Source organism: Sceloporus occidentalis, unplaced genomic scaffold (assembly GCF_023333645.1).
Source record: "Sceloporus occidentalis isolate IW3139 unplaced genomic scaffold, rSceOcc1.0.p SCAF_2, whole genome shotgun sequence".
NCBI classification, from domain to species: domain Eukaryota; kingdom Metazoa; phylum Chordata; class Lepidosauria; order Squamata; family Phrynosomatidae; genus Sceloporus; species Sceloporus occidentalis.
In genome coordinates, this window is record NW_028316982.1 from 254765824 (window position 1) to 254790587 (window position 24764).

Sequence of the window (24764 nt, forward strand, 5' to 3'; positions counted from 1 at the left end):
AGAGCAACTGTCCCCCAGCCTCACCATCTGGAACCTGCCTGAGAGGTATGATCTGAGCCACTGGAGCGCAGTGCCCCCTATACCCAACTCTCTCAGGCATTCCAGAAGGATACCATGGTCGATGGTATCGAAAGCTGCTGAGGTGTCCAAGAGCACTAACAGGGTCACACTTCCCCTGTCTGCGCCCAGACAGACATCATCGATTAAGGTGACCATGGCTGTCTCCACTCCATATCCTGCCCTAAAGCCACTTTGAAATGGGTCCAGATAATCTGTTTTATCCAAGACAGCTTGGAATTGGAAGGCCACTGCTCTCTTGATCAACTTGCCCAAGAATGGTAATAGGGAGACCGATCTGTAGTTATTTCTCTCCAGGGGATCTAGGGAGGGTTTTTTAGAAGTGGTTTGACCACTGCTAATTTTAACTGAGATGGAAATTTGCCCTCCCTAAAGGATGCATTAATTATGGACTGCAATAGTGCAATCATAGCATTCCCTCCCTGGGCGGTCAACCAAGATGGGCAAGGATCGAGAGCCCATGTTCTCTTCCTTACACTTCCAAGGAGCTGGGGTTTGGTTCCAGGGTACGCGCACACGCTCGCACACACATACACACAGATAACAAAATCCATGGATGCTCAAGTCTCATTAAATACAATGGCATAGTAAAATGGTGTACTTTATATAAAATGGCAAAATCAAGTTTTGCTATTTGAAATATTTTCAAGCTTTTTAAATATTTTCATGGATGCCTGAATCCATGGATAAAAAATCTGTGGATAAGGAAGGCTGGCTATATTTTTCTAACACACATTGGAGTTGTGATATTATCAAAAGACAGAACTATAGTCAGCCCTCCACATGAATTTTTTATCCACAGATTCAAGCATCTACAGCTTGAAAATATTTTAAAAATATATAAATTACAAAAAGTAAAGCCTGATTTTAAGGGACACCATTTTACTATGCCACTGTATATAATGGGACTTGCGGGGCCTGGAACTTAACCCCAGCAGATACCAAGAACTATTTGAAGAATGAGCCAACACAGAGACATTAGGGGAAAACTGAACAAAACAAACTGTTCTTCTCTCCTTTCATATACCCATTCTCAACTGTTGGCATAATGCATAAGTTCTACTTCAAATACTACTGCTCTTACGGTATGTCTACAGATGCTTGCTTCATGCCTTGCATGATGTAGATGCAAGCACTGCCACTGAATGAGGTCCTTGCCCAATATGAATACCACTGTTTAGGCAAATCCTACATTCATCTCTCATTAACTGTCAACATCAATCAGGCTTCCAGAAATTAGATTATTTTCTAAGATGTCCAGATACATTTGAACACAAGCATTTCCTGTTCATCCAGTGCAGTATTGTTATTTCAGGGTATGTAAACACATTGCAATTTTGCCAGTGTTTACTTTGGAATATGGCTACCCAGAGAAAACCACCAAGTATTTCAAAGGAAGTCTTCATTTGCCATCCATGTGGTCTTGAGTCTAGTCTCTCTTTTTTGTGTGCCTGAATACACAGATCAGAAAGTTATACCCAGTGCTCACTCAACCTCAACTTGGCTTCCCAGTTACAAAAGCTGTCACTTTACTGCAAATGTTTTCATATAACTGGAAAGAACATTTTAGTCAAGGACAGCAACATAAAGACATATTATTCTCCTATTTTGCAACTATTGTGGACTGAAAATTTGCAGCCTTCCAGATGCTACTGATCTCCAACTCCCAGTATTCATTACCCTTGGTATAGATCATTGTGATGGCTTCAATAACTAATAACACAAGCCTGAGAATATTTCCCCCCCCCCAATATTGTAGCCATTTTTATGCATTTTTGCATGCAAAATTTAAAAAAAACACACACAATAAAATGTCATACCACACACAGTTCTTCCATGAATTCAAATTTTTATCAGTTCAGTTGCTACTTCACTTTGTACAGATTTTGATGTTCCAGTGCGATTTCATCCAGTGCTTTCTAATGAAATTTTGTTTTTCATATTGGCAAAATTAAAATGTTTTAAACGTCTCTTAGAAGACTTTAACCCCTTTCATACTCTTTGCAGGATCATTTCATTCATTCCCATATTACAACGCTAAAACTTTAAAACAAGTTGTGAACACCAAATTCCTATAAACAAAATTGATGACCCTCAGTTTTGCAGGTTTGTGCAAACTCACGTTACTACCACCACCACCCTGCCATGACTATGGCTGTGCTGGCCACGATTGGAGTTGTTCTTCAACACATATGGCAGGCACAAGGTTGAAAGAGTCTATTTGAGAGAGTATGTTAAGACAAAGCAGTGCAGACTTCATGGCTATAGATTATATAGTAAATTAACTGAATTCCTGCTTGACCAAGTGACAAATTGCACATACTGCTATTCATTCTTGAAATAATCTCTTCCTCCAGTCTTGGCAAGATAGCAGCAAAGCAGATGGACAGGGAAGGGATCAGTAGCAGCACCACATGAGCCATAGAAGCTGTCTACAGACAGACAGGCAGACAGACAGACAGACAGACAGACAGCAGAAGCAAATGGCAAAAGCCAAGCCTACTTGCAAATCAGGCTGGAAGGTGGGCAGAAATTACCAACATATTGTGTGTATGTGCATGCATACCTTCAAGTTACCTGTCCTCATCAATTCCATACGCTTTTCTCAGACAAGAAATACTCACTTTGCCTGTCCCTTCCTCTGAAATGTAGCCTACAGCACTTATTATTTGTTAGCAGTCTTCCATTCAAGTACTAACCAGGGCTGACCCTGCTTGGTTTTCAAGATCAGATGGGATCTGGTGACTTTATGGTATTACACAGCAGCCAAATTATTCATTCCCGGAATATAAATCTATATGTAGATACATAAAAATATACTCGGGGACAAATTAGGAAATACTGGGTCACCTACATTTACATTGTTATGTTGCAAATATTTTCAAACATCCACTGATCATATTTATAGTTTGCCTTTTTTAAGTTGCATACTTAACAAGTTGAATATGAAAATGCTAAAAGATAAGCAGGGAATCCTGAAAAAAGGTCAGAATGCCCAAAGCCAGCTTAAAAAAAATATGTGGACAATTTCCCTCAAAGTGCTGGGTGTTTAAACATAGGAAAAGTTGAGCTGTGTCCTAAATGTGTATATTAACAGCAACACAGAGAACAACATTCTCCAACCTAGTGCCTTCCAGTTGTGTTGTATAAGAAACACCATCACCTCCATTTGTATCATCAATGGACATACTGGCTAGGGAAGATGTGGAGTGTCCACCTCATTTGTTGGGAAAGAATCTTCTATAGCACAGTGTGAGATGTATTATATGATCTTTACTGTACCAAAGAACTGTAAAAGCATTTCAGTTCATCTGCTGACAGTAGCTTGGGTAGCAAAACAATATGCAGATGTTAACCAAGTCAGTTACATTTCCACCCATGGAATTAATTTCCAGTGTTCATTCTAAAACCTGAAAGAAATTGGTTGTGGCTTTCAATAAAACTATTGCCAACTGGTTCTTTTACCATTATTTTTATATACAATGATTTCTGTTAGGACCTAGAACACATGTACCCCCAGGCAACACAACTGTAAATATGTGTGGACCCATGTATTAAGTTAGCCTTATCTTCATCATGAGATAATTTCTTATATTGTTTCTCATATTTCATGGTATTATAAAATAGCATATAACAATTAAATACATTTTAAAATCACCAAAATACAGGAGAAATGCAAACACTAAAAAAAATAAAAATCATCAGTCAAAATAGTTTACACAATTTGAAGTCAACTAAAACATTTGAAATCAGAGTCAAAATACAATTCTGTATCTGATGGTAATTTTGGGAAGACCTGGTGAAAAGGTTGGTCTTCAAATCGGAAACTGCTAAATTAATTGGAAGGAGCAGTGGCATCCCTGCAGTGGGTATCACCCAGTGTATGGGGGGGGATGGGGGGGGGGGGCTTCCATGGGGGGCTTCTGGGGTGGTGCACACTCAATGTTCACACAGGACAGGGACAGCCTGAATCTCAAGGGAAGTTTCTTTTCTGATGCTAATGGTGTTTAAATTTTATTATATTCTTTCATTGCCCTTTGTCCCTAATCTCCATATATCCACGAGAGGTAGTGGCTTCTGCCTCCACAAAGACCAGTCCAGACCCTCTGAACTGACAACAAAAGTAACATCTGAGACAAAATGTAAGTGTTTGACTTCAGCATCAGAACTTTTCTTCTGTAATTTTTAATGTCTTGCACTAAAGAAGAGGACAGTGAAGTTTCAACAGCTTGTATAATGTATTTTGTCAACCAGTAACAGTATTGCTGTGTTGTGGATTTGGAATTTTGTTGTAGTTTTCAGAAAAATGAATCAAAATACTTTAAGACCATAAAATGAAGTTTTCTAATACATTTGCTATAAACAGAAGCATAAAACCATAAAATGAACCATAAAATAAAACTGTGATTGAGAATAGAGACAGTGATTAAAACAGAAGTCCATACATAACGTAGTAATGTTCAGTCCTCATCTCAGAATGAAACAGGGTCATTGCTTAATACCTTGATATTATTAATATTCTATTGTTTTATGTCATAATCTGTTAGGAAAGCTCAGACCATCTTGCAGACAGCTGACAGTGATTTATTATCTAGTCACTGAATTTAATTTTCATCCCTCTAGCATCACATTTGCCATGGAATTAATACTGCAAGATCACTCATTGGACTATCAGCTATCTAGAATGGCATAAATAATACCTGTATTCCACTAGAATAAGGTATCATTTTGCCTCAAGGGTTTTTATTCCAACCAATCCATGTATCATCTTAAATTGCTGACACTGTTGTTGCTAACATCCTTCTCTTCATCATGTGAAACATTTGATAAATCTTTCACATTTTGAACCACTTTAAACCTTGCCCAGAAAGTGAACTTTTAACTTCAAGAATAAGAGCCAAAGAACTGCCCATCCTCTCAGAAGATGGATTATACTGATCTACCACATATGTATCTATGCCAAGAAAACTATAATGATTGCTACCATAAATGATCCATTGTATCAATGTTTAAATTGTAAACCTAAACCATTAACTTCATTTCTTTCCTCACAAATTTAAAAACATTGTTGTTAGCTGAAGTTACTTATTGTCTGAGTCACTATTCAGGGTTCAGAAAAAGATGTACTTACAAAAGACATAGATGCTTGGGGAGCAAGGAGACCAATGGGAATGACTACATGCACAAAGGGATACCTCAGTTTTACTCAGCTCATACTTTGGAGTAAAATCTGAGAAATCCAGATTTTGACTCTTAGCTGTGTTTTAATTTTGATAAATGAAGATTTCAAAAGATAATAACTGTATCCTTGTAATGGAGCACATTAAGAAATTTCAAAAGAAAATCAGCCTGCACTTCAGATATTTTAGCAAAGCCTTTGATAGTACAGAATGGGCATGGAAAACTGCAGCTCTCTCTTGATGAAATGGGTTTTGTACAACATTTAATTGTTTTCATGCATAACCTGTTCTCAGGACAAGAAGCTACCATCAGGACAGAACAGGAAGAAAAGGAATGGTCTGCAATTGCCAAGGGGTTAGACATTTTATCATCCTATCTGTTTAACTTGTATGGTGAACATATTGTATCTAAAGCAGGATTAGACGTGAAGGAAGGAAGATTGAAAAATTGGAGGAATGAACCATACTACTAGCATAAAATAGCAAAGACTTGGAATGATTACTGAAGAAAGTCAAGAAGAAAGTGAAAAGGCAGGTTTACAGCTGAACATTAAAAAACAAAACAAAAATAATGTTCAAAGATTATTTACATGAAAGTATATAATGAAGACGTTGAAATAGTTTAAGATATTCCATACTTTGGTTTAGTCATTAATCAGAACAAAGACTGAGGTCACAAATCAGAAGAAAGCTAGGAATTCGGAGGTTAACTATGAAGAAACTAGACAAGATCCTGAAATATAAAGATACTTTATTTTATTTATTTATGGGATTTATATCCTGCCTTTTCCCCAAAATGGGATTTAAGGCAGCCTCAAAGACATATCACTGAATACTAAAGTTAGGATTGTCCATGCCATTGTATTTCCCATTTCTATGTTTGGTTGTGAAAGCTGGACGGTGAAGAAGCTGGTAGGAATAAAATCAATTCATTTGTAATGTGTTGTGGGGGTAGAGATTCACAGATACCATGGACTGCTGAAAAAACAAACAAATGGATCCTACAGCAAGTCAAACTTAAGCATTTAAGGTCCTCCATTTTTCTTGAATGTCCTACATTTTGGGCTAAATTTTATCCTACAATTGTCCTATATTTTGGTCTAAATTTTGTCCTACATTTTGTCCCTGTTTTTAGTAGAGAATTATGGCAACCCTACCTAGAAGCCAAGATGACTAAACTGAGCTGCCATACTTTGGCCATATCATTAGAAGACATGATTCACTAGAAAAGATACATATGCTCAGTAAGGTAGAAGGCAGTAGGAAAAGAAGGAGACCACATCCCAGATAGACTCAATCAAGAAAGCCATGGCCCTGAGTCTGCCAGTCCTGAGCAGGGCTGTTGATGACAGAGTGATTTGGAGGTCTCTCATTCACAGGGTTGTCATAGGGCAAAGTTGACTTGATGGCAGTTAACAAACCTTATACAGTGTGCCAGCTCCATATGCGGGCACACCATACACGGCAGAAGCCATGTGGCAATTAAATGAATGGCATGCGTGCCCGTGGCACTCGCGTGCCGCCCCACCGTGAGCACGAGCCCCATTATACTGAATGGGGCTCAAGTATACGCATTACTGCCTTATGCAGCGCGGATCCCCCACGTAAGGCAAGGCTCCACTGTATTACTACTTAGTGAAGCTGTAGTTCTGACAGCCAAAAGAACTTTCATTTTTCTGACATCCAACACCAATTTTGTTGGAGTGAAGCAGTAAAGAAGAAAAATTGTTATTCATTTTTTTGGGAAACAGGAACATTCATTTCCCTAATCTTTAGTAAGCACAACCTTAGCTACTCTTCTTGCAAGACTACAAGTGAGCACGACTTTGATAATTTTGATGGGGGGCACGTTAGGCTGTCTTTTCCTTCAAAAATCAAGCACCAAATATTAATTTAAGCATTTTGACCATTTGGCCTAGCATTCATTCCTTATCCCCCTGTACCCCTCAAATGTGGCTTGAATACAACGCTGACTAGGTTCTGCCCAGGAAGTAGGTTTCAGACAGAGGCAAAGTTATGCTTTAAAAAGGCCTCTGATATGAACAGGTGTGACAGATGGGACTTCCATACTTTTCTTCTCTGCTCTTTTTAGCAGAGTTCATGGGTTTACTCAGTTCTGTCTTCAAAACAACTCTGATGCAGATTGGCAACAGATGGAAAAATGTAAGAACACCCAACAAGCTTCATGGGGAGAAGCCAGCTTGAGACAAGCATGCTCCAGGCAAAGTCCTAGAATTTGCCTTATTCACTTACCCCTTCAAACGTGAATTTCTACAACCAACCCCACCCCCCCCCCAATAATTTAATGTTACAGGGGGGAAATTAGTTAGAATGGGGAAATAATTTTTGGCTGTTTGTCAGTCTGTATGACAGTTAAACATTTTTGCATGAGGAGAAAACACCTGACATTTCAATTACTGAAGCTGTATAATCGTTATATATGGGTGGTGCTGCGTGGGTGAAGCAATAAAAAGCAGTAAACAGAAAATAAGAACTTTGGTTCTACATTTGCACCTCATTAAATAAGCTCTCATTGTTGCTGTTTTAAAAAGAATCTATTGTACGTGTCAAATACCTACCTAAAATATTTTTGAAGTTTGGAAAGCTGAAATATTTTTAAAATATTTACCATAATGTTTACCATAATGAATATATATCCAACATCTTAGCTATAAAACAAACTCACTATTGCTAGAAGGAAAGAGAGATATCAGGTGGAGGGTAAGAAGGAAATACAAGTATGGGCACTGGTGCATTGGCCAATACTTTATATCACTGTGTTCAAAAAAATTAAGTTGTCTACTTATTCAGTACTGTATAACCAAAAACTCACCTCTTTCTGTAATATGGTCTCTGTTTAGTGTTTCACAAGTTAACCTGATCATAAGGTGAATGGGATCTTTGCTGCCAGCAGTGCTAGCTATAGGGTCAAACATGCATTGAAAGTAACAAGGTATCTTCTACCTTTTCAGTTAAATGAGATGCTTTTGTAAAATAAAATAACATATTTTTTTCTACAGGTTAAATATTCTATCTACAGAAAGTTAAAAGTTATAAATAAAACTAATGGGCTGCACAGAACAGCCTGAAAGGGGTGGTCTGTGTCACCCCTGGAAGTGCAGGATTGACGCCACGGTAACCACACATGCAGCCCTATGGCCCCAATCCAGCAGTTTTTCAGGCCAAGAGAAGTGGCAAAATGATGCTTCTCTTCAGCCTGGAAAATGGGTACCCTTGCGGCTTGATGCCCGCTGGCACCCTGACCCTAAAGAAAAGAAAGGGGTGACCCCTTTCTTCTTTGCATCATTGGCGCGGCCCTGTGGTTGCTACGCCAGCAATGCGCACGCAGAAAGGAGCTGCAAAACACAGCGGCGCAGTGACGTGTCCTGTGTGATGTGCAGTTTGGACACATCACACAGGGCATGTCATGGATGTGTGCCCCATGTGGGCAGGGCCACACAGTCATGGTGGCGCCCACACATACTAGGGTTAGGGAGCGTATGGTTACTGCATGCTCCCTAGCCATAGTATTGGCGGCAGCATGCCGCTTTTGGCCCATCTATCTTGGGTCTAACATACATTTGAAGAATCTTTTTAAACAATTGAGTATAACTAATGATCTTATCCAACAACTTTAAGTAATGGTCTTGACAGGACAGGAGGAGGTGCTGCTTCAGATACTTGAGCAACAAGTTACTTGAACTTTTAAAAACCCTGAACTGAGTTCAATAGCAAACATGCAACCAATTGAATCCTTTTGGAATTGATGTAACTGTCTCTAGCTATGCCAGTCAAGATCTAGCAGCAACTGAAGCTTCTAGTTATTAAAGATAACCTTACATACAAGACAGCAGCAATAACCCAACATGAAAGTTACCAGAGAATGGATCATAGTGGCCAGTCTTATCCTGAACATCCACAAAAAGTGAGAATATATATGTACACACACACACTACTCCAAGTTTTTGGGCTTATCCAAATCTCATGGAAGGGCATGGCTCAGCCTGTGACTTCAACCAGGCCTTCCAAGGCACTGTTGATAAAACACGAAGACACACATTTTCCATGTGCACCTAAGAGAGGAAAAATCTAATAGTGCATGTCCTTTGGGGAATTACCAAAGTAACTACCTTATCTATTAACTTTGTACCCAACAAAATACAATGCACATTAAAGGCTGACACAGAGACAAAGCCTTGAGGCTACAGAGCCATCTACCATAGTTAATCATGAGCCAAAAATCTACATTTCAACTGATGATGGTAGATCAAAATGGTCTGATTTCATGACTACCATAGCCATTACTGCTCAGTGATCCTTAGTGTAAATTCTCTCCATTACATCACAGAGAAAAAATGTGGGTCCCTTATGCAAGCCAAGTAGGAAGATACATTCTTCTAGCTCTGTGACCCATGCACAAGCAATTGTGCATTTACTAGGTAAGCTACTGAACTCCTTTTAATTTACAGCTTCAGCCTCTGGAATGACTTGATGGCAGCAAGAAATGCTATGCAATGGTTTCAATAAATATATTGTGTTAACATTACAGCACAAGTGCAGGTTATCATGTAGATGTTCATAACCTTTGGGAGGTGTTACCAACATTTATCCAGGAGAAGACCTTATCTGAACAACCTTATCTGAGCAACAAAATCAACACATTGTTTACATTGATGTCTATGATGAAAGTGATCAGAACTAATCTCCTAATCTCACTACTACTCAACTAACCCACACTACCACTCCCAACTATGAACTGACAAAACTACCACTACAACCCAGCTAGCAACCAACTGACATTGTACCCTTTTTTTTCCAATTACTCTCTTTTATTTTTTTATATTATATAATGCCTTCTTATATTATAATACAAAAAACACAAACTGTACACAAGGAAAAGTTTAATCCTTATCCACACCGAATTTTTTTTTAAAACTTGATTTTTCACCCAGCCCAAAAGAAACATAAACATAACAGTGGCAAAACACACAAGTAGTCTGAAGATGAGAATAAACCTCAGTTGTCATAAAAGAAATACTGCTGTGTCTTTTTGTTATGTGTATTTGACAAAATATGTCTCCGACAAAATATGTCAATCCTTTCTTAGGGTTTTCTTGGCAAGATTTATTCAGAAAAGCTTTGCCATTGCCTTCATCTAAAGCTGAAAAAGTGGGAATTGCCCAATTTCACCCAGGGAATTTCCATGGCCAAGCAGGGATTCAAATCCTGGTCTTCAAGAATCCTAGTCCAACACTCATAGAATCATAGAATCCTAGAATCGTAGAGTTGGAAGAGACCACTAGGGCCATCCAGTCCAACCCCCTGCCATGCAGGAAATCCAAATCAAAGCATCCCTGACAGATGGCCATCCAGCCTCTGTTTAAAGACCTTCAAGGAAGGAGACTCTATCATCCTCCGAGGGAGTGCATTCCACTGTCGAACATCCCTTACTGTCAGGAAGTTCCTCCTAATGTTGAGGTGGAATCTCTTTTCCTGGAGCTTGCATCCATTGCTCCGGGTCCTAATCTCTGGAGCAGCAGAAAACAAGCTTGCTCCCTCCTCAATGTGACATCCCTTCAAATATTTAAACAGGGCTATCATATCACCTCTTAACCTGCTTTTCTCCAGGTTAAACATCCCCAGCTCCCTAAGTCGTTCCGCATAGGGCATGGTTTCCAGACCCTTCACCATTTTTGTCGCCCTCCTCTGGACACGCTCCAGTTTCTCAATGTCCTTTCTGAACTGTGGCGCCCAGAACTGGACACAATATTCCAGGTGGGGCCTGACCAAAGCAGAATACAGTGGCACTATTACTTCTCTTGATCTAGACACTATACTTTTATTGATGCTGTCTAAAATTGCATTGGCCTTTCTAGCTGCCACATCACACTGTTTATTCATGTTCAACTTGTGGTCTACTTGGACTCCTAGATGTCCGGGAATGCTGCCAGCAGACACTTGACAGTAGCCGATAACAGAGCCTTAGCACAGTGGAAGTGAAAGTAAAGCAGACCTTGCAAGGAATCAGTCTGAGAGCAGTCCGAGAAAACAAGCCGAGTTCAGAATTCCAGAAGTCCAAACGTTCCGAGAGTCAAGCCGAAGTCAGGATACCGAGAAACAACGTTGGTCAAACAGTCCAAGGTCAAACAGCCAAGAGATAACGAAGTCCGGTCCAAGGTCAAGGTAACAAAGAATCCAGATACTAGGAGCTAGTGCTAGCAGCAATCACGCCGAGAGATCATGCAATAAACTCTAGCAACCAGCATTAGTCTCTCTCCCACTTAAGTAAGGGAAACTCTCCCTCGTGCCACCTGAGGCTGGTTGGCTAATTGCCTCTCGGCAATTCTCTGTGATCTGCGCCTGCAAGCACTCTCGGCTCTTCTCTCTTTGAAAGAAGGCACCTGCATGCAAGCTTCGTCCCCAGAGTCCCCACTAGGCAGTGGTACCCTAGAAGGCCTCTCTTCGGCACTAGGACCTGGTTGAATCTCCTCCTCTGAGGCTGGAGGATCACAGCTGGGACCTGGCAGGGCAGAAACAGCACCTGGCGTTGCCTCAATCAGCCCTTGCTCTGGAGGAGGCTCATCCTCCTCATCATCCTCTGAGAACTGATCTTGGCTGGCCATGACATCAGATCCCTTTCACACGTAGTTTCATTCAGCCAGGTGTCACCCATCCTATATCTGTGCATTTTATTTTTCCGCCCTAAGTGCAATACCTTACATTTCTCCATATTGAATTTCATTTTGTTAGCTTTGGCCCAGCTTTCTAGTCTATTCAGGTCATTTTGAATCTTGATCCTGTCCTCTGGTGTATTAGCTATTCCTCCTAATTTGGTGTCATCTGCAAATTTGATAAGTATGCCCCCAATTCTGTCATCCAGGTCATTGATAAAGATGTTGAATAGCACTGGGCCCAGGACAGAGCCCTGTGGAACCCCACTGGTCACTTCTCTCCAGGATGAAAAGGAGCCATTGTTGAGCACCCTTTGGGTTCGGCCGGTCAACCAGTTAGAAATCCATGTAACAGTTACCTTGTCTAGTCCACATTTTACAAGCTTGTTTGCAAGAATGTCATGGGAAACCTTGTCAAAGGCATTACTGAAATCAAGATAACCTATATCCACAGCATTCCCTTCATCTAACAAGTTGGTAATTTTATCCATGAAAGAGATTAGATTTGTCTGGCATGACTTGTTTCTCTGAAACCCATGTTGAGTTTTTATGATTATGGAACTGCCATCTAGATGTTCACAGACTCTCTGTTTAATGATCTGCTCCAGAATCTTTCCTGGGATTGATGTCAGACTAACTGGACGATAATTGTTGGGATCCTCTTTTTCCCCCTTTTTGAAGATGGGGACAACATTTGCCCTCCACCAGTCTGCTGGGATCTCTCCTGTTCTCCAGGAGTTTTCAAATATGATTGCCAATGGCTCCAATATTACATTTGCCAGTTCTTTTAATACTCTTGGATGGAGTTCATCTGGTCCCGGAGACTTAAATTCATTTAGATTAACAAGGTGTTCTGCTATGTTGTCTCTCAAAATATATTCTATCAGTATTTAATTACCATTAAGATGGAGACCATGTGCAGATAAAATATATATCTCAAATAATTATTTATACAAGAACTGCCTGAGTGCTCAAATGGATCAGTTTATCTCCTACATACTCACCACCCCTTAAACATATTGCTGAAAGTCTAAGGAGGCATTATTCTACTTTCTCTATAAGAAAATGTGAAGGTAAATTCAAAATAAGGACTGCCCTTTAAGAAGAAATCTGTAATAATAGGCATAGCTACATTGCATAAATTACATTGTCAAAAAACAGTGAAGAATCGCAACATGTTGATATTAATACATCTGACCAGCTTAGTAAAGCCAACATGATCAGTTTTTCAGTTAACAGCCCTACACCGAATGCACTGGCTGCACTGAGATATTACAACAAGCTGGAACTCCTGGTTAGTTGTTGTGGACAAGCTAGCATGCCAGTGCATGCTGGCTAATTGTTTCTACTTTCCCTGAGAGCAGTGAAATAAATCACAGATCTTCAGGATTTTTCTATGGTGGCGTGAAGACATAAAAGGAATCCAGCTCCAGATGTGTGTGTATGTTTTTCTTACTCCTAGCACATTGCAAAACTAACCACAGAATAAACTGGATTAATTCTCTGGGTTCTAGTGGGCAGGTTACCTGATGTTATCAAATATCACAACAAACAAATCTCAAATCAAATGAAGGGCAGGAAGCAGGAACAATCAGGCATGATGAACATACCATTTATTCTCAGTGATGCAGTTGTTTCTCAAAACTTTCTGGCTCATTATGATGTCCAAATGCAGCCACTTTCTCTCCTAATTTCTGTTTGTAAAAGAAAGGCAAGCCCACTCAATAAAAACTCACTGGAAAACATTTAGTGAGTAATCGGATCCCTAGCACCTTGGTGGGTGCAATTAAAATGCCAACAACAGTTGTTTATGGTTAAGAAATGAATGCATATTGCCTTCTTAAGGCTTTTTTAAAAAACCTTTCCCTTCTGTATACTGAACAAAATATAAATATATAATCAAAGCTATTCTTGCTATCTCAGAAGTCTACCACCTCTTGTATCCATTAATTCAACCTTATGGCATGGGATCCACTACAATTCAACATATTTCAAATTATATTTTCCCTGAGCCAAATGGAAGGAGATTTAGAACATAAGAAGAGCCACTACAGATGTCACCAAAGGTTCATCCATTCCAGTACTGTATTCACACTGTAGCTAATTTGACATCTAATGACAATAGGACCTAAGTCACCTTTCTGCTTATGTTCTCCCACAAATGGTATATAGAAAAATACCACCTCTGATACTAGTGGTAATATAGAGCCATTATGACTAGTAGCCATTGTTTAGCTTGAGCTCTTCCTAGGTATTCTAAGGATTCTAGTAAGTATCAGAAATAGTCTCATAGCAGGTGATGCATACAGCAAAAGTACAGTAATGGGGAAATGTAGCCAGCATCACCCTAATCTATGACTAACATGTATGCATCAACACATGTGTGTTCATTCTTATTTTGGGTTTAGCGCAGTGATTCCCAAACTCTGGCCTGCCAGGTGTTTTGGACTTCAGCTGTCAGAACCCGGATCCATCTTGATCAATAGTCAGGAATTCTAGGAGCTGAAGTCCAAAACATCTGGAAAGCCAGAATTTGGGAATCACTGGTTTAGTAGATTTTTTTTCTTAAACAGGCACTTGACATAATTGATCTAAATGTCCTCGTTCCCCCACAATATATATTTCTTATCCTGTTTCAGAGATGAAAGCTCACTTCATAATAATACATCTTCAACAGCCAAGATACTTGCATTCTTGCCATCCATCATCTCTGGCTGAAAGATTGCATGTGTCATTTCAGAATATGGAGGAACTACAATCATTAGCAAAAGGATGAATGATGTATTCCATCTTCAGTTCCATGTCCTTCTAGAAAGGTTTAACATTCCGTATCATACTACCAAATAGATGTCACCATTGGTTTTTAATTGGAACAAAAATACATTTTATGTGATTTATCTATTATACATTTCTGTTCATCATTCCACAGGTGGAGTCCACTCTTCTTTGAAGAAGAACCATTCTTACCTCTACTGTAAGATCACTTTCATAGCTCAGCCATATATTTTTGTTATTATTGTGTATGTGCAAGTTGTTTCCTATTCATGTCAACTCTAAGAAACCTATCATAGTGACTTCCTAAAAAGATTTATTCAGAAAGGAGTTTGCTTTTTACCTTTCTCTGAGGCTTGCTCAAGGTCACCCAGTGGGTTTTCATGGCTGAGAAGGGATTTGAACCCTGGTCTCTAGAGTCCTAGTCTAATAGTCAAACAACTACACCACAATGACTCTCACAGAAACAGATTGAAAACTATTAAAGTTTTTTCAGGATACATTTCACTACATCATATGACTAAAAGTCAGGGTAGCAGGATGATGCCATCATAATTTAGAAAAGCTTTGCTCAGACTGACATAAATCCATGGATATCTGCAGCATAAAATCTCTGGTAATGTGACATTTGGAGAACAAGCACTCTTGCAGATTCGAAGGAATGCATTTCATAGCTTTTGCATGCATTGTCAAACTAATTTAGAAAAAAGCACGACAGCAGCTATAAGAAAAACTATGTGATTCTTAATATTCACCAGCTATGAGGGAAATATAGCATGTTGCTGTAACTGAGGAGCAAGTCCAAAGCTGCCATTCACATTTAACTACAGGACAGCAAGGAAGCAGGTGGCATTCAAGTTACAATTAACACCCTCTACACTCAGAAGCCTAAGGCAATATATTATAAAAATATGACCAGACATGTATTCTAGACCCAGTTTTAGGAACATTCCAACTGAATGTCTGGATTATATTTCTGGGGTAAGTTAAGTTTCCTAAAACGTCAGTCTTTTTAAGGAAACAAAAATATTTAAATATCAAAATATCAAATCCAGGTCTGCTAGAGTTTAGCTTTAAAATTAGCAGAGTAGCAGAAGAGTGGCTTTAGCTAACTATGGGCCCGAACAGATAGGCCAAAATAAGGCTGCTTCGGTTCACTTTGGAGATATGCTGTTAAAATGACACACGCATCTTAAGAGGCCAGAAGCTGCACCAAAGCTGCACTCCAGTCCTTAGGACTGAAGCGTGGCTTTGGTGTGGCTTCTGGCCTCTTAGGATGCATGCAGCATTTAAACCGTATACCTCCAAAATCGTTAGAGAATGTCTGTTATTCCCAAAGGGAGAGTGACCTAAGTCACATGGTTAGTTTGAATGTGTGTGTGTTTGTGTGTGTGAGAGAGAGAGAGAAAGAGAAAGAGAGAAGAGAGTGAGAGGAGAGTTTACAAGCAGGAACTCCCTATCTAAGGAGGGGGAAAGAGAATGCAAAAATCTTCCAACAATATTTAAACATATTCCTGCACTCTCTTGAAAAACATAAGCCATCTTCACATGTTATAGCTACAGCTGTATTAGAAATAAGTAATTCAATGAAAAATCCCATGATTCTTCTTATTCTATTCCTGACCAATGTACATTTTTGGGAACAAGTCAGCCAAACTCAATTCAAAAATGTTGCAGTAGCTGCCATGAACAGTATCTACACTAGATTCTGTAGCAAACAGTGAAATTTGCTATGGTATAAAATGTGTTCAGGGCCCAAGCTGTTTTCAAACGTAGTTGCAAAATGATGAAAATGCCAGTAGAACAATAGTGGCATTAAGAATTTAAAAAGTAGGGGGGGGGGGAGTGGGAATGAAAATTTATGTACTTGAACAAATATTGGCAGGGGACAAGCTTCACAGAATCTGGAGTATAGCAGGCATTATTAAACATATTACCCAAAGGAGGAAGGCTAAATTCTCAATATATGTATTTGTATGTGTGCATGAATAACATAGTCCAAACACACAGAAGCCTCCCATGCATGCACACACACAAGGGTGACTAGATGTCATAACGATAAAGGAAAGCAAGTCACCATGACATGTAGGATGTTCAAGAAAAATGTAGAACATTACAAAATAAAAGCTGAAAACACTAATATAAATATAAATTCATGCTTCTTAGTCATGCTCAAAATGGAAGACATTTTGAAATTCCTCCTGGACAGAAGGTTGACATGCAGGACATATCCTGGACATCTGGTCCCCTGCGCCCATATATGTATATATATATATATATGGAACCTTTCTGTCTGAAAACTGAGATAAAATGCTTTTAAAAATAAAAACTGCAAGGTAATTTTTTCACTCAGATCATTCAAATCATTTCTATGCATATGGGGGAAGGGGGAGCTTCATGTTCCACTGTCTGATCACCATCCTTCATACCACATCCAATGCTGCTAGAGACTAAATCCTGAAAGAACAAAATCATAGAATCATAGAATCATAGAGTTGGAAGAGACCACAATGGCCATCCAGTCCAACCCCCTGCCATGCAGGAAATCCAAATCAAAGCATCCCCGACAGATGGCCATCCAGCCTCCGTTTGAAGACCTCCAAGGAGGGAGACTCCACTACACTCCGAGGAAGTGTGTTCCACTGTCGGACAGCCCTTACTGTCAGGAAGTTCCTCCTAATGTTGAGGTGGAATCTCTTTTCCTGTAGCTTGCATCCATTGTTCCGGGTCCTGTTCTCTGGAGCAGCAGAAAACAAGCTTGCTTCCTCTTCAACATGACATCCTTTCAAATATTTAAACAGGGCTATCATATCACCTCTTAACCTTCTTTTCTCCAGGCTAAACATCCCCAGCTCCCTAAGTCGTTCCTCATAGGACATGGTTTCCAGACCCTTCACCATTTTTGTCGCCCTCCTTTGGACACGCTCCAGTTTCTCAATGTCCTTTTTGAATTGTGGCGCCCAGAACTGGACACAATATTCCAAGTGGGGCCTGACCAGAGCAGAATATAGTGGCACTATTACTTCTCTTGATCTAGACACTATACTTCTATTGATGCAGCCTAAAATCCCATTGGCCTTGTTAGCTGCTGCATCGCACTGTTGACTCATGTTCAACTTGTGGTCTACTTGGACTCCTAGATCCCTTTCACATGTTGTCTCCTTAAGCCAGGTGTCCCCCATCCTATATCTGTGCATTTCATTTTTTCGCCCTAAGTGCAGTACCTTACATTTCTCCCTGTTGAATTTCATTTTGTTAGCTGTGTCCCAGCTTTCTAGTCTATTCAGGTCATTTTGAATTTTGATCCTGTCCTCTGGAGTATTAGCTATTCCTCCTAATTTGGTGTCATCTGCAAATTTGATAAGTATTCCCCCAATTTTTTCCTCCAAGTCATTGATAAAGATGTTGAACAGTACTGGGCCAAGGACAGAGCCCTGTGGGACCCCACTGGTTACTTCTCTCCAGGATGAAAAGGTGCCATTGTTGAGCACCCTTTGGGTTCGGCCGGTCAACCAGTTACAAATCCACGTAACAGTTGCCTTGTCTAGCCCACATTTTACAAGCTTGTTTGCAAGAATGTCATGGGGAACCCTGTCAAAGGCCTTACTGAAATCAAGATATATTATATCCACAGCATTCCCTTCATCCACCAAGCTAGTAATTTAATCCATGAAAGAGATAAGATTTGTCTGGCATGATTTGTTTCTCTGAAACCCATGTTGACTTTTTGTGATTACGGAATTGCTTTCTAGATGTTCACAGACTCGCTGTTTAATGATCTGCTCTAGAATCTTTCCTGGTATTGATGTCAGACTAACTGGCCGATAATTGTTGGGATCCTCTTTCTTCCCCTTATTGAAGATGGGGACAACGTTTGCCCTCCTCCAGTCTGCTGGGACTTCTCCTGTTCTCCAGGAGTTTTCAAAGATTATTGCCAATGGCTCCGATATTACATTTGCCAGTTCTTTTAATGCCCTTGGATGTAGTTCATCTGGTCCTGGCGACTTAAATTGATTTAGATTAACAAGGAATTCCTGTACTATCTCTTTACTTATTTTGTACTGAAATTCCCCTATTCTGTCCTCTGCTCCTTTATCCTTAGGTTGAGTTCCTTTTGCCTTTTCTGAGAAGACTGAGGCAGAGAAAGTGTTGAGTAATTCTGCCTTTTCTCTGTCCTCTGTTAGCATTTTGCCATCTTCTCCATGCAGTGGTCCTACTGTTTCCTTCTTCTTCCTTTTGCTGCGGACATATCCATAAAAGCCCTTTTTGTTGTTCTTAACCTCTCTAGCAAGCCTGAGTTCATTCTGTGCTTTAGCTTTTCTGACCTTATCTCTACACTTGCTAGCTATTTGTTTGAATTCCTCTTTGTTGATTTCCCCATTTTCCCATTTCTTATACATGTTCCGTTTAAAATTTAGCTGAGCTGAAAGTTCCTTGGTCATCCATCCTGGGTTCCTGCGACACCTCCCATTTTTCTTTCTCATTGGAACTGTTTTAATTTGTGCCTTCAGTATCTCCCTTTTGAGAAACTCCCATCCAACTCCCTTCTCTTTTAGTATTCCTGACCATGGGATCACCCCCAGTATTTCTCTAAGTTTACTAAAACCAGCTCTCCTAAAGTCTAGGATGCGTGTCTGACTCTGCCTGGCTTCTCCTTTCCACTGTATAACAAACTCCAGGAGAACATGGTCACTCCCACCTAAGGATCCCACCACTTGCATCCCATTAACCAAATCATCCTCGTTGGTTAGGATCAGATCTAAAATAGCTGACCCCCTTGTTGCCTCTTCCACCTTTTGGACAATGAAATTGTCTTAGAGGCAAGTGAGGAATTTACTAGACCTTGAGGATTTGGCTGAGTTTGACTTCCAACAAATATCAGGGTAGTTGAAGTCACCCATCACTACTACATCTCTCCTTTCTGAGTGTGTGATCATCTGTTCTAGAAAGGCATCATCCAATTCCTCTTCTGACTTGGGGGTCTGCAGTAGACTCCCACCATAACATCCTTGTTGTTTCCCTCCCCTTTAAAGAAAGTAAGAGAGCAAGAAACCCTTGATTGAAGTCTGAAACACCAAAAATGCATATGGATCTTAGCCACAATCCTTAGTAATTTATCGGGCCTTGTCTCAGACTGGGATGATGTTCCTCTCAAATGCCACTCTAATGGCCACCTCCTCAAATCATATTATTTGGGCTCTGGAGAGATAATTCTTTCAGTCTAATGGTTAGCTACTTTAGGATAGCTGGAGTTGTAATTTTGTAACTTCTATTGGCTCAAATAATTTCTACAATGGTGCAGTAACCCCCACCCTACTCTTACATCTCTTGCACAAGTTACCTCTCTTCATAATACAAACATCAGAAAAATCAAAATGTACAGAATTGTTTTAAACAAGAATAATCAAATAACATGTGTATGCTACAACATCATCACAATGAGTCAGTACCAACTGCTCATGTAAGTGCGGCAATGGAAGAAGGAAAGATAAATGTAGATTTTAAAAATAATCAGTATGCAGATGACACACAACTAACTCTATCTCTGTACTCAATCTGATCTCAAGGAAGCTGTTGACGTCTTGAACTAGCTCGCAGTGGAAATTATTTGTCTCACACACAGGAAGTAAGAATGCAGATTCTGTCCACTTTACCTGCCTCCTCAAGATTTCCTATTTAGAGGTTAACAAGATTATTCCCAAGCATAGGTAAAGTGAGTCAGCTCTCATATATGAGATCATCCAGGACATGACAAGCTCTAAACGAGCCAGAGACGTGACTAGGGTTTTAAGGGGAAGCTGTACAGAGAGTACACTCTTTCTCTTGATCCATCTGCACAGAATCTAAAATTACTTTGAAGATCATTTAGTCTACCCCTCTAGCAAGCCTGGAAATCCAATTTTACAGTATCCCTGGTAGGTGATCAGTCACTGCTTTAAAATGTCAAAGGAAAATTGTCCACTGTGGGAGCTCACCACTAAGCTGACCACTTTTCCACCAGGTATGAGGCTCTGCCTAAAGCTCCACTGCCACTAAATGGTAAGACTTCCACAACTCACATGGTTACCACCAAAAGTGAGGGGCTTTTCCTTATCCCAACATTTTCCAACAATTTAGGGACCTCCTCCTGCCCTACTGCTGTGGCCACCAATTGTGGGGACATCCTAGATCCTTCAATATACTTGTGTGAAATATTATGCAAATAATATATCCACCGGACACCACTCCTCTTTATTCATTGCTGTCACCACACCCACCATGTCTGAATTCAAGCTTTAAAACAGATAGCATTACCAGAAACCAAAAGCACCAGCAGAAGCTGAACACAACAAAATATATTTAATACATTTGGAACATAGTTCACATTCTTTCACACTCTCTAATTATTATTATTATTATTATTATTAACCTTTATTTATAAAGCGTTGTAAATTTACACAGCGCTGTACATACAATCTTTTTAATTGGATGGTTCTCTGCCCTCAGGCTTACAATCTAAAAAGACACGACACAAAGGGAGTGGTGGTGGGGAAGGGGCCTCTCTAGTAGGATAATACAGATAAAATACATAGCAATACAGGAAATGATTCTATAAAACAGGCAACAAGAGAACATCAAATAGCAAGTGACAATTATGCAATGCCTGGGAACGCTGCCCTGAACAGGATGGTCTTCAACTCCGTTTTGAAGCTGGTTAAGGAAGTGATGGCTCTTGCTCACGGGGGAAGAAGGTTCCAGGAGTGAGGGGCAGCGAGTGAAAAGGAGCGAATCTGAGATGGGGCAGAGGAAATCCTGGGCTGGGACAGCAGACCTTGACTACCAGAACGGAGGGCCCTAGTGTGAAGGTGAGGACTAAAACACCACTCACTAATTCCTAAACCTGACCGACTCCCTTAATCCTAATCCTCACTTCACTCACTCCTTTCTTTCTAACTATATCAACTCGAAGTGACATATCAACTGACATCCCAACTACCACTCACTAGCCTTGTCCAAATCTCCTGACATTACACCAGTTACCCCTCATTCTTCATATTCCATTCTCCCACCCCATCCTAACAGCTCCTTACCTTATAACACAATGCATATCTAAACAAATTACCTATATATAGTTAATTAAACAACATTTACACCACAAGTCCATAACATCACATCAATGCAACATCCGCATGTAGATGTAAAGGTGGGCCCCAAAGTTATAAAGTCTGAGTACCACTGTATTAAATGCACATTATATAAAAACAACATGCCTTTCACCCAACCAATTAAAGGCTGAAGGCCTATTTAAATAGGAAGGTCTCTGTGAAGTCGAAGGCTTTCATGGTTGGCATCCAGAGTTTTTTGTGGGTTTTTCGGGCTATGTGGCCATGTTCTAGCAGAGTTTCTTACTGATGTTTCACCAGCATCTGTGGCTGGCATCTTCAGAGAATGTTGCCTGGAAAGGACTTGGCTATATATATTGTGTGACCTGGAAAGGCATGATCCCAGCAGACAATGAGCACTAATCAAGCAGACATTAATCCTCTTGTGCAGACCCTCACACCCTGAGGACTGCCGTTAACAACAAACAATATACATGCAAATCACTCCTGCCTTTCCAGGTCACACAATATATATAGCCAAGTCCTTTCCAGGCAACATTCTCTGAAGATGCCAGCCACAGATGCTGGCACAACTTCAGGAAGAAACTCTGCTAGAACACGGCCACATAGCCCGAAAAATCCACAAAAAACTAAGAAGGTCTCTGTCTGCTAGCAAAAAGAGAACAAAGGCCAATCAAGCCTCCCTTGAGAGGGAGTTACATAGCCTAGGAGCAGTTACTGAGAAGTTCTTGTGTGTCTTTAAAGTTGTTTCCAACTTATGTCAACCCTAAGGCAAACTTACATGGTTTTCTTGGTAAGATTTGTTCAGAGGGGGGTTGTCTTTGCCTTCCTCTGAGACTGAGGGAGTATGACTTGCCCAAGGTCAACTAGTGGGTTTTCATGACCAGGCAGGGATCAGAATGGTGGTCTCTCAGTGTCATAGTTCAACACTCAAACCACTATACTACTGGTCATAGATCTCATAGGTCACTCAAATGTTACTTATAGGGTAAAGAAAATATTGCCACTGCAATTCAAAAATCTATTTTACACAGGGTTGGAATTTTAATATTGCAAGATGAAGCAACACAGAACACTCACCAATGCTAATTTCATCATCCGTTTCAGCATCTCCAATGCATTCAAACTGAAAATCTTGAAGTGACTGGGAAAATTTTTGTACTGCCATGGATAAATCTGTAAAAAGAAGATTATCTAAAATTACTTGTGGAGTTTATAGAGAACAAATTTTCATCAGCATATTTAACTGATCTACTTATATTCTGGAATAAGGAAAATTAAAAATACTGATTGTAAGATTCATGGTGTTAAACAAATGTTCACTTCTTGACAGTATGAACAATATAGGCTTGGATGACAGAAATATATGCATTTGTACCAAGAACTTCCTTCAACCATCATAGTATTGTTTCATCATCATCATCATCATCATCATCATCATCATCATCACACACACACAGAGGTTGGACATACATGAGAAGGGCTCGATAATAGTACCGTGAGCCTGTCTCAAAGCTAATTAAACTACAGCAGAGCTTGGAATTAATTCATCAAATAACTCATTAATTTATTAATTTGAAAGATTTCCCCCCTAGCAATTTCCCCTGACTTTCAAGATTCCCCAATTAATACTGAAGTTTAAAAATATACTTTAGTGAATTGCATCATTAGAATTCATTAGGGTGGAAGCCTCTCTTTCGATCACAGGCGAGGGAAAATCTACTGACTCAAGAGGAAAAAAATTAGAATTGGAGACGCATGGCTCTGCTGTTAGGTACATTAATCTCTGTACTTTCTTAGGGAGGACAACTGGAGGGGAGGAGAAAAGAGGAAAACTTCTAAAGCAGAAGAGCTGTGTTTGGGAAAGAAGGAAAACAGAAAAATGGGGAGGGGAAAGGGGGGCATGAGTCTTGGAACAGAATGTGGATGGAGTAAGGTAAGGGGAGTAAATTGTTTCCAGGTGATGAAGGTCCTCAAGCAGCCACAACCCCTTCAGGCCATATAGGTCTGAAAGGCAGGTGTCTCCTTTCCCAAGGCTCTGTATGGTAGTAAAATATCAGGGTTTGTGTTAGGAATACCTTGCCATTTTCTCCATTAACTTCTCCTCTGTTGATCATATTCTAAACTGTTTCCTACTGTATATTATATAATACAGTTGGTCCTTGGTATCTGCGGGCTTGCCATATGCAGATCCAAGCATCTACGGATGACAGGCCCACGTTGTCCACAATGGGCTGCCATTAGGGACAGCCTTCATTGTCCTGTGGTGGCATGTGCATGCGGCTGCGCCATTATGTTCCATTGGCCCCAATGCATGCACTACCACTGGGGACGACAACAGGCTTGAACATCCATGGATTTTGGTATCCACAGGGCTGTGTGTGTGTCCAATATGGATCCCCAGAGGTACCAAGGGCTGATTGTATTTCATAGTATTATTTGGGATGATAATAATTTTATTTATATTTCCCGCTTCTCTCAAGGATCGAAGCAGGATTACATCATTAAAAATACAATAATAATACAAATAGTGACTATAAAATACTAATACTGAATTACAATATTCCTATTAGTTCCTTAAAATATCTAATCATAAAATAATCCTGTAATGATTATCATCCTGCAGGGATAGGCTGCAATGAACCTGAAATTCTTTAATGTGTTAGCTCTTAAACCTCTTACCCATTTTCTTCTCTCTTATACTATTTCTTTCTCTCTCCTTTTCTCCCTACACCCTTTCCATTCTGCTACTCATTATTCAACTCCTTCTTCAGTGGTTCTGATCTCACACATTGACCTTGAGAGCAAAAAGATAAAGCTATCAACATTCATGTTTTATTACCCCTTTTCAGATCTTCCATTTAAAAATCTAGTCTTCTGAGTAAGGTTTAACTTCAATTAGCTGGCACTTACTTCCAGGTAATTAGGATAAAATTGCTCCATCCATTTCTAATTAAGTC

General features: G+C 39.9%; 1 protein-coding gene across 1 annotated transcript in view; it reads right to left on the bottom strand.

The window, feature by feature from the left end:
- The window catches only part of ARHGAP42 (Rho GTPase activating protein 42), a 207017-nt gene that overhangs the window by 139096 nt on the left and 43157 nt on the right, over positions 1-24764 (bottom strand). The window contains exon 2 of the mRNA XM_089512781.1: positions 22885-22980. Within this exon, the coding sequence (XP_089368907.1) occupies positions 22885-22980 (96 nt within the window). The remainder of the gene's footprint in view (positions 1-22884; positions 22981-24764) is intronic.